At 40.1% G+C, this 11,097-nt stretch overlaps 2 protein-coding genes across 2 annotated transcripts in view; one reads left to right on the top strand and one right to left on the bottom strand.

The window, feature by feature from the left end:
* Positions 1–7,520, top strand: part of si:ch211-140l13.3 (centromere protein J) — a 9,599-nt gene extending 2,079 nt beyond the window's left edge. The window contains exons 3-7 of the mRNA XM_035679188.1: positions 274–474; positions 3,453–3,560; positions 3,748–3,832; positions 4,469–4,589; positions 6,068–7,520. Of these exons, the coding sequence (XP_035535081.1) occupies positions 274–474; positions 3,453–3,560; positions 3,748–3,832; positions 4,469–4,589; positions 6,068–6,245 (693 nt within the window). The 3' untranslated portion in view covers positions 6,246–7,520. The remainder of the gene's footprint in view (positions 1–273; positions 475–3,452; positions 3,561–3,747; positions 3,833–4,468; positions 4,590–6,067) is intronic.
* ttll2 (tubulin tyrosine ligase-like family, member 2) lies at positions 6,727–10,090 on the bottom strand. Its single transcript, XM_035679189.1, has 3 exons — positions 9,741–10,090; positions 7,481–8,862; positions 6,727–7,054 (listed from the first exon to the last, which is right to left on the bottom strand). The coding sequence occupies exons 1-3, from the start codon at positions 9,960–9,962 to the stop codon at positions 6,727–6,729; spliced, it is 1,932 nt and encodes a 643-aa protein (XP_035535082.1). The 5' UTR covers positions 9,963–10,090.
* Between the last annotated feature and the right edge of the window lie 1,007 nt (positions 10,091–11,097).

The raw sequence follows: 11,097 nt of genomic DNA on the forward strand, positions 1-11,097 counted from the left end.
GCGTTATATCTAATAACTAAAAATTAAACTTCTGTTTATCTGTGCGTGGACGGTTTCAGAATAACACACCACTGTCTTGTTTCTACTGAAATTAGTTTCCTGTTATCTGATGACTCTAATCAGCACGTGTGATGAAGAGCGGTTAAACACATCATGTCATAAATCTGTGCAAACATTTACAAACATACTCCCACTTATTAAAGTCAACACATGATTCATATACAGAGCTACGTGCTTTTTAACTGTTCTGACTGTGTGTGTGTGTGTGTGCAGGCCCTCAGGCAGCAGATGGAGGCCCTTCAGCAGCAGTTTAAGCAGAGAGAGAGTGATTGGTCTGTAGTTCGATGCCAGCTGGACGAGGTGATCAGAGAAAACTCCGAGCTGAGGAAGAGACTCACAGTTACGCCACAGTGCTGTCCAGTGGCCGACTGGCGTACTGCACAAACACACACTGAACACCAGGGACAGACACAGGTAAAACACACTGTATGGTCTTCTGTTCAAGTCAGAAATCATATGAATCCTGTCTATGTGGAGTCTCACCTGCTGTGAATCATTAGTTTTTCATATTCAGTGTAGATAGAGCTTAATATATAGATACAGCTTATTTTTCATAATTTTGATTTTATGCTCAAAAATAGGAAATTATTTTAAAATTGAATGTGTCTGATTTGGGTGATCAGGAAGTTGCAGGGTGTGAACTACAGGGGAGCCAGGAGGCCATCTTGGTTCCTTTTAACAAGACATGAGCTCAGAGAAAAGTGTTGACATTGAGATAAATAGTGGCCCAAACACTGAAGCTACTGGCCCATTAGTCCATGTAATCGCCCTCAGTGTGAGCTTTCGTGCTGCACCATTAATGATCTACAGAGGAAGCTGTGCAGGTTTGGTATTTTGGATAAGTGATTAGTAGATCAGTCATGTGATTAATCTCTTCCACCTGTTTTACTTTCTACCTCTCTATAAGCTTGTAGGAGCAGAAAACTACAATGATTCCTGAATGTACGGTAGTTTGCTGTGTCTGTGTCTCACTCTCTTTAGTTACACATAGAGGATGGAGGAGCTATTTGACAGATTGGCTTTATTGACAACTGATTTTAGAGTGAGTAGAAAAATTCCCCGGACAGGTTGCAGAGTTAAAACACTCATATATTGAACCTCACATTTTCATATTCTTCATTTTTTACTTTTTCTGTGAGGTATTGCATGGAGGAGTCGTATTCGTCACATTCCTGTGAATTTAAACTAAACTATAACTTGTAATCGCTTGATTCTGCCGTGAGGAATGACGCCTGTTCATGAGTGAGAGTTGATCATTAGCAATTTACTCCCTTGAAATTACCATATAAGGCTGCCTGTTCTGTTCCATTTATGAGTCAGTTTCAGTCATGCATAAAAAGTGAGAAGGAGATTTTCACAGGGCAGAGCTTCAAGTCCTGTTGAAATTCCTGTGAAAATTGTGATTTTGCAGCTGCCACCAGAACAGCGCTGCACTGTGACCCACATAAAGGTAGACTTCAAAAAATGTCTTTAAAGGCAAAGTGGTCTGTGATCGGTGGTGGACGTGGTAGTTACAGTGGGTGATGTGACACCAAATAGAGACGTACAAAAAAAGCCTGAGGCAGCTGGCGGAATGAGAGAATTTTTTAATTGAATTTGAAATGTGGAAGTTTCTGTGCAGATTCATACGATCTAAAAAACCTGCCAGTAAATTGTCCTTGAAGGTGATGATCTGGTAAACAGAATATTAATGCTTAAAGTTGCTTTAAAGGAGCAGTGTGTTAGATTGAGGAGGATCTATTGGCAGAAATGGAATAGAATAGTCATAATTATGTTCATATTAATGTATAATCACCTGAATATTAGAATAGTTGTGTTTCTGTTACCTTACAATGAATCTACTTCCATAGAGTCCGCCATGTTGAACTGCCACGCATTTCGTGGCCACCTTAGGCTACATTCAGACTGCAGACAAAAGTGTCCCAAACAGTCTGAACAGCACAAATCTGATCCAGGCCACTTTCATATGTGGTCCTAAATCAGATACATATGTGATGTTTTTCAAAGCGACCTCAGTCTGAATGGTCATGTCGCATTTCATCTGACTTTTATGTCATTGAAGTGTGACAGACGTCACAATTCTGCGGCGGAGGAGGCGGGACGGGATCAAAATCATCATCATAATTTTGTCGGCTCCACTTTGGGGCCATAGACTGTTCACCCTGGAGTCTGATGGTGGTCGCATTTAACTTATAATGCAAAAACGCAATAAAATTGGATCTCAGCAAAAAATCGGAATTGAGCATTAAGACCTGCAGTGTGAACGTAGACTTAGTTTCTCCTACAATGGTAGCGTGAAAGGAGGGAGTTGCAATCGGCAACTTTGCCCCTAGTACCACTAAATCCTACACACTGGTCCTTTTTGTTATATACTTTAATTAAGGTTAGGGCTATCGCAAGAAATAGGGGAATGCTACAAATTCTCTAAAAACGGCTCATACGTGCCACATGAGAACAAATCTGTTGGTACAACACAGAGGCAGAAATCTGCTGCTGTAGTTTCATCAGCTGGTAGAAATAACCGAAACTTTGCTGCCCTCCACTGGCCATCAGTTTTATTTTATAATAAGGGAGAATTACTGGAGAGAGCAGCCAGTAACACAGCCTGTTTAGACTGACTTATCTCAGAAATATATTTGGTTTGAGCACCAGTAAGCATTCATTATTTTGTTGTTAGACATCCTCTAAACAAGAGCTAACCCTGAAATTCCAGAAAACAGAAGATACGCGAACATAAGCTGAACTTAAATTCTAAGTCTGTATTATCTTGTACACTGTTATTAGCCTATTTTTCCACTTCACAACGTGTAATTCTTGTTTCTATTATGCAGAAATTCCAGAGTTCACCTCGCTGTCTGCTGTGTAAATCTTGTTAGTATCAAATTATTCAAGTACACAATACACTGTTAAGTGGTCTTTAAGCACCCTGGCAATAATTTATGAAGACGGACAAAAGATGGTGTCAAAGCACTGACTGACCTCATTACATGTTTATATAGTGCAAGTTGATATTCTGCCCTGTGCCACTTCTGTCACTGCAATAACTTGATTTTACCTTCCCAGCTCAAAGGGTTTCTCCCATGTCTTAATACAATAGGTAAAAAGAAAAAGAAATCAAGGATTGAAGCTTTTATTAAGGATAATATTTAATAGCAGGGTGTATTGTTGTGGAGCACTGAACAGAATTCAAGCGGATGTGTTTCATACTAAGAATACTACACAAATACACACAAAATACTGATAGTAATTTCACTATTTAAAGTAAACGTTTTCCTCGAAATAATTCAGAAACGGCCATCAAACATGTGACTTTCTAAATTGGCTTGAAGAAATTAAACTAAATCACCACTTTTCACAACTCTGTACTAATGAAGATTTCTTTATTTCCCCAGATAGAGCAGCTTCTCTCTAACGGGACAAGGAAACTAATCTCTGCAGATCAGAAGACAAAAACATTCCTAAATGGAGACATCAAACACATTTTGGAAGACGGGAAAGTGGTGAGCTCTGTGGCTACCTTTGATTCCTTTACGTACGACTAATAACTGAGTATTCAGGCTTCAGAGGCAGTAAATAATCTGCAAGAGCCGGTTGTATTTTGTGCCATGTGCTGACCTGATCACACTTGTGAAATAATAATGTTAATGTTGATTAGCATCACTAAGATTGTGTGCATGTGTGTTACAGGTGTATTACTATGCTGGTTCACAGATAACACACACCACCTACCCGAGTGGTCTGGAGGTCCTTCACTTCCCCAACAAGCAGATTGGTAAGACATGCTGTCGAGGGACTGTTCTGGTTTGAGTTTTATATTATTTATATATTTAACATTATATATTCCTCATCTTTAAAGATAAGCTTTTTATAACAGTGTATTAAATGATAAGGTTTTCGCTTGTAGTGATAAACCTACAGATAATTATCTTTAAGCTCATTGTTTAGCTGTAACTGCAGTCATAGCAGGCAGCTGTTAAAAGCTGCGTAAAAGCTCTAATAAGAGAGACTAGCTGGTGAACGTACAGTAGAGGAGCATTTAGCAGCCGAAGAACCAGATATTTCCCTCAGAAGATGGTAGAGACCAAAAACAGCTAAAAGAGCGTGAATATTGGACATACATTCATCAGGTGGATACAAACATTCACACAACCAGATGAATGCAAAAATTCTCTTTATAAACCTTATTTTATTCATTTCAGGTGAGGTGTTTACCACAGGCGACCAGAGTAATTAATACAAATATTATCAAAAAGAAATGTACCTAAAATCTGTCATAGAACTGACATACTGACAATGGAATAATTTAATTATCTCTAACAGATAATAGAAAAAGTTTACAGTCCCTCCAGTGTATGTCTACAGCTCATACTATAGTCCTCCTTCCAAAATATCTCTTCTTCTGTAACAGAGAAGCGATACCCTGGGGGCAAGAGAGAGATCTTATTTCCAGACCAGACCATCAAATATCTGGAGCCTGACGGCAGCGAGAGGACAATCTTCACTGATGGCACCACCGTTCACCTCTCACCGTAAGACTGGAATCACTACCATATTTCAGGATCAGCTTCAGGGTGTCTGCAGGGTCAGGAAGCCGGTGGAACCGAGGAAGAGTAGCTGTCATTAGGGTGGCAGCTAACAGATAGCCTCGTAAATAAATAAACAATATTAGTACACCATGAGGTAACCAGGAGGACAGACGCTGACATCCTTAACAAAATAATCTTATTCCACTTTCTTTGACAGTATCATATCAACCAAAGTCTCTGTGTTTTTGTTTTGGCTGCACCCACATATTTGCAATGTCTTATACATCATTTTATGCACATTAAACCCATATTCCTCCTCCCATATTTGGTATGTTTGGAAACTTTGGGCTTTCCAGTAGAATGTAAAGTAAAAGTATGTGGGTTGGAACAAACATTTAGGAGGATCTATTGACAGAAATGGAATATATAATATTCATAGATATGTTTTAATTAGTGTATAAACACCCTGAAAGTCAGACCGCTATGTTTCTACAGTAGCTCAGAAGGACCAAACCCTGCCCCTCAAAACGGCATTTCACGTATTTCATGGCCTTCAGGGTGTTTACCACTAGATGCCACTAAATCCTACACAATGGTCTTTTTTAGAAGTTCTGAAACTAACTTTAAATAGTATATATTTGTAATGTTACGATTTATGGTAATGAACGTGGGATATGTACAACAGCAGAATGTTTAATACATAAGGAAATATATAATATGTGTCTCACATGCTATGAATTTATAGTTAACTACAGACGGAAAACTTCAGATAGTAAAGAAAGTCTAACATGGTGGGCGTCTACTGAAGCAAGTCAGGTAGTTAGCTGTGTGCTACCACTTGAGCCTTGGTTTTCTAGCTTATATTGGTTTACATATCAGTTATCAGGTCATGCACCCAAGTAACCGTGGATATACAGACAACTACCAGTAGAGAAAAATTAGAAACATGCTCATGAAGGAGCGTATATTATTCATATTTTCTTATTCTTTTAAAGATTTCTTAGTAAATTTATGGACGTTAATTTAATCAGATAACATGTCTTTAGAAAGAAAAGTTCCATTGAATTAAATATATAAAAGTATGTGTATAATGTGAGTATGAGTTTGAATTTTGCAGCTCCAACTGCTGATTGTGTTGGTATGCAGGCAAATCAATGGGCCAAACTACAATAACTTACTTCCTCTTGTTTTTAGAACAGCAAACCTCATATGAACCTTTTTCTTTTCACCTCTCGCAGTATCTCTGCAGTAGTTTGTCTCACAAATGAACATTATGATCAATCAATATCAAAGTTATGTATACAATTATTAAAAAGGACATGGTAAAAACATGAACATCTGTGTTCAATGGTGCATGAATAAACCTTACAAAGCCTTAAGATGTGATTGTCTCCAACCTACAGACACACTGTACTGAAAGTAATCACAGCCTTAAAGAAGTTATTTGTTTATCGTGCTCTCTGGATCATCTTCTCTTCCAGATCAGGTGAGAAGATGGTCGATTTCCCCAATGGTCAGAGGGAGATCCACACTTCCCAGTACAAGAGGAGAGAGGATCCTGATGGGACAGTGAAGACCATCTACTCCAACGGACGACAGGAAACCAAGTACGCATCCGGCAGAGTACGCATCAAGGAAAAGAACAAAGTTACCATCTGACCTCTTAAATCAATGTTTGTTCGTGTGTGAGATGTAGTGTGTGTGTTTGGGGGGTGTAGTGTCGCGAGGAAAAACCTTTTTATCATGTTTCAAATAGGGATCAGTAGTCCAGGGATCAGTGATAGTAGAATAGAGATGTTAATGATACTATTTATTGACTATTTATTTAGAGTAGAGAGCTCAGGTGATCTTTAAGGCTGGAATATGGCTCTTTGTCCCATAGCGCAGATTAAATGTCTGTCTTAAATTAAAGGAATCTAAATGGTTTGTTCAAATACTTTATTCACATTAATAAAAACAATTGAGAAAGGCTAACACACAACAATTCAGAATAATTATGACCACTTTTCTCTTGTTGCTGTTGTAAACACTGTGCGTCTGGCGTTTGGCGTACGGAAGTGATGTGTTTCACATTACCACTTTTTTTTATCTAAGTAAAAACAAGTCAGGGTTTAGCAAGAAATCCAGAAGGAAAAAAAAACTAAGTGGGTTTGAAGTATTGACTGAGCAATGGAGGATCCTTTGGCCCCCACAACAGTGAATCAAATTCTTCCTCACCATCTATGTTCTTCCTCACCTCCTCCTCTTCTTTTCTCCTCAACTTGTCCATCGATGTAGCCAACTGACCAGTCAGCTTGTGGAGCTCCTGTATGACTATCTTAACATCCAGTTTGTGCTGCGAGGCTCTCAGAGTGGCTGAATTAAAGGGGAAGGTCCGTATGAAGTCTCCAACTCTGAGTGGAGGAATATGTTGTCCATTCATTGCTGTGGTTCCCTCCAAAGGAATCCTTACCGGCCTTTGACTCCCACTGTGAAACAATCACAAAGCAAGTATTTATTTTGCAGATTTACTTGAAATTCAGTTAAAATGTGCAATACATTTGGATGGAAACACGGCAATGGACTTGCCTGTCTAGGATTTATGAGAAATAGTGTTTGTTAAATACTGAATACACAATGTTTTCTTACATTTGGAACAGAAACTGACTCCTGACCACTAAGCCACACCTACTCCTGGGTGATCCAATCATATGGAAAAGATTTGATTTAAATGCTTCTTGTAACTAAACCCCAACCACTGTCTGAAATACGCCACATTACTGAAGCTAAAGATGCTCTAATTTCCCTAATATTTCACCCCGCAGATGAAAAATGTGATCAGTTTCAGCCAGATTAGACACTGTCTACAAAATTTGTTGCCAAGCTTACAGAAAAAGCAGCAGTACTGTATGTACCTGTAAATGTTTGGGAGCTTCTGTCTGAATCCCAGCCCCCTCTGTGGGAGATCATGTATCGAAGAGGAAATGTCTGTCTTTCCTGAGAGCTCCGTCTCAGCTTCTGTTTCAGTGTCGTCATGGTTTGTAACCTCAGACATGCGAAGACTCCTGTTGTCCATCAGCCACGGTGCACGAGCTGGACACGTCTGACTGTTTACGACCGACTCGTTTGTCCTTGAATGTGGGCCGAGTATCAGGTTTAGGGTCTTGTCTGTGTGGATTTTGGTAGCTGTGGTGTTAATTATTCTGCCCCTGGCTGCATATAGCTTGTTTAAGTCAACAGGGGGAAGATGTCCTCTGTAGTCAGCTACAAAAGCGTGTTGTCTGGACTGTCTTTGGTTAATCTTTTCATGGTTAATCTTTTCATGGTTATTCCGAGGGTTAAACAGAGGGAGAGTCTGAGTTTGTGACTGGCTACCACTCCTTCGCTTCTGAACTTTGGTTTCTTTAACCTTCGAGAGCACAGGTATTGAAACATGTGAGGGGTGGTTGGTGTGGAAACAGGACTGCCTGTACCCTTGTCTCTGATAAGCCCTCTCTCTCAAGCTGTCAGTCAATGTATAATTCATCAAATCAATCAGATCGCTGATTAGCCCTTTCTTCACTGTAATGTCTGCTTGGCAGTCCAGAGTCAACGCAGGGCTGTAGTTGACCTCTAGCAGCCAAGGTTTAAACTTGTTATCAATGAGGATATCAAAGCCAAAGAGCTCCACGCAGTTTGGACAGGAGGGGACAGAGGGAGCGATGGTGAGGAGGGTCAGAGTGACGATGTTGTTGATCCTCTGCCACAAAAGAAGCTCGTTGATGTCTTGGCTGTGGAGAAAATGCCTGAACTTGCTCATGGTCCACTTGCATCCTTGGCCCACTCTTTCTTTTTCGGTTTTGTAGAAGGGACCGAACTTATTGATGCTGGTGTTGGTGAGATGAGCGTACAGGTTGTGAAGAGAGGACAGGTTGTACTTCTCTGTGGCGAAACGCACCAGACCTTCTTGATGAATGTAAACAGTCAGTGGATTAAAGCTCTTCACACACACATAGATCCTCAGGTCAAACTTGTAGCTGGAGATCAGCAGAGGGTTACTGATGTACCTCTGTACGATTACGGAGCAGTCATAGACCAAGTCCTTGATATCCTCAAAGATGAAGATCCCTCTGCCTCTGGAGAGATCCACTGGTTTACATATCCAGTAGACCGACAGTCCTCTGGTCAGACGCAGTTTGTTGTATTCAGCCAGGAGGCGGGTGTAGTCGTTGGGGAGGATGAAGGCGGTGGGACTGAAATCGTAGAGAGCTGAACCGAATGTGGCTCTCATTCTCCTCAGGTTGCGAGCCAAACAGTCCTTCCAAAGAAGTAAAAATCATTCTGTTAGTGAGATCATTTTAACTGAAAAGAACAAACTCTTATTCTTGCTTAGGGCCCCATTTACACCTGGGATTCACATGTGATCTGTATATGGATACATTATCTGAATAATGACATCCCAAAGGAAAACCCGAAAAAATTCTGTGCCAGCCCGAACAGCAGATGAAGTTTTGGACACGAGCCCGACCGAACTCGAATTTCTACTTTGATTTTTTGTTTAAATCTCATTCTGTCCGACCCGAGCGCAACACCATGGCAGCAGTTTTGGGTCTGAATCAGGTTCGAGCAGAGAATCAAAGCTCTAGTCAGGGAAGCTACTGCTACTACTGTACTAACGGTCAATACAGTACTAGCAGGAAGAGACAAAGTTACTCATTCGGAGTTGTGTTTCTGACACAAGCATTAGTCCTTTAGTTCTAGTCTTTTAAGGAAAATATCTGGCTCTTTAGCTGCTAAATGCTCCACTATGTGTCTGTCTGCAGTTTGGTTCTGAGCAGGGAGTGGTGTTTGCTGAAAATGACGGTGAGAGTGAACCAAAACAGCAAAGTTATGAACGGACAGCTAAACAATAAATGAAAACTCAGATTGAGGAGATAACTTGTCACCAGGAGCGACTCCTTTCACATTCACATTGCCATTTCATACATTGTAGCTGCTTTAAGTAGATCTAGAGCTTTCTGCACATCTTTTTCTCACTTTTGCTTGTAAAACAGGTGTGTTTACATTCTCTTGAGGATAAAGGAAGGATGTTGAAAATCCATAGTTTCATTATTAAGTTTCCAAACCAGCATTGTTAATCAATTTAGTGAAACAAATCATAGCCACAGTTTATTTGTAAAACTTTCTCCTCATCACCTTGCGTGTGATGCCTGCAGTCTTGGGATGGTGGTTGAGGCGCTGCCATGGCAACAGGTTGTGATATTCGGAGTTGCGAAAAGCCGAGCCCCTCCAGTAGAGGTTCCAGTCCTCCTCCTCCCGTTCTCCTTCTTCATATTCCTCCCATCCTCGCTCCAGAAGCACCTCCCTCACCAGCTCTGGGCCTCTGTCATGTAGTCTGAACACCAGGGATGCAGCCATGCAGCATCGTAACCTGTAGATCTCTCCTGATAGCTTTAATTTTTTAGTAATTATTAGTCATGTTATTAGGCATGTTTCCATCTATCAAAGCACTCTGGACAAGATTATTAAACTAAGGTCATGTTAAAATCACCCCACCTTCCTCAGAGACATAAATCTAGTCCGAAAGGCGGTAATGTTGATTCCACTTTTACTAATATACAGTTTAAAAGTTAATCCCCCTGGCTGGTCTCACAGCAGCTTGTTTGTGTGTGAGCTAAAGCATTTACATGGTAAATCTGAGAAGCCCAAACAAACCTGAGACTTTTACAGCATGGACAGAGGGATCAGACTCACTGTGTCGGCTTACTTACAGACACAGAACTTTGACACTGGCTCTAAAAACTTTACAAGGAAAATCTGCATTTCATACTGATAAAGGTTAATCTGTGCACTTATACATAACAACGGTCACTTCTTAACATGGCAAAAAACACTGAATAATGAGACATATCTCAAGGAGTTTTCAATAAAATGTCCTAATGCCAGAAATAATGGATATTAAAATGCTGAAAAAAAAAGTGATTTATCTTACCTTTGAATGCTGAATTCCCACCAATAGCTCTCAGGTAAATGAAGGATAGATGTAAGAGTGATTCCTCTTACATAGTGTACAGTAGACGGTCTGTTCTTTTAGCTCCTCCTACAGACAAAACCAGTCTCACACAGACAGGCTCACACTGTAGGTGGTCTGTCAGACAGGTTTCTGTACAGGAGGCGTCTGTTGTACAGAGCTATGGTTGCTAGAAGAACCAATGTCTATTGTTAGATCTGTGTTGTTGTTGTAGTATACCTGCTGTTATAGAGATCATTATTGTACTATTGTAGTCAGTTAATACACTGAGGAATGTTTTAAATCGCTGCCGTCACAGCAGAAGTATGTAAGGATATTGTGGTGATAGCAAAGAGGATAAGATGCCATAAATTCTACATTCACAGTTTATAATGTTCAGATGTTGACAGTCAAAAATGTCTAAATTCAATCATATTTAATACTGACATACTGTAGTAAAAGGTACATTATATTGAGGTGTTTACATGAGGGGGGTCAGAATATTAGAAACACCTCTAAATATAATGCAGTGCTGTACAACAT

The sequence above is a fragment of the Morone saxatilis genome, unplaced genomic scaffold, assembly GCF_004916995.1.
Source record: "Morone saxatilis isolate NCDOM2014 unplaced genomic scaffold, NCSU_SB_2.0 Contig7, whole genome shotgun sequence".
In the NCBI taxonomy this organism is placed as follows: domain Eukaryota; kingdom Metazoa; phylum Chordata; class Actinopteri; family Moronidae; genus Morone; species Morone saxatilis.

Coding starts and splice junctions, on each gene's coding strand:
- ttll2 (XM_035679189.1), bottom strand. CDS start 9,962: ATGGCTGCATCCCTGGTGTTCAGACTACATGACAGAGGCCCAGAGCTG. Junction 8,863..9,740: donor CTGCAGGCATCACACGCAAG/GTGATGAGGAGA, acceptor CTTCTTTGGAAG/GACTGTTTGGCTCGCAACCT. Junction 7,055..7,480: donor AAGCTCCCAAACATTTACAG/GTACATACAGTA, acceptor ATTGTTTCACAG/TGGGAGTCAAAGGCCGGTAA.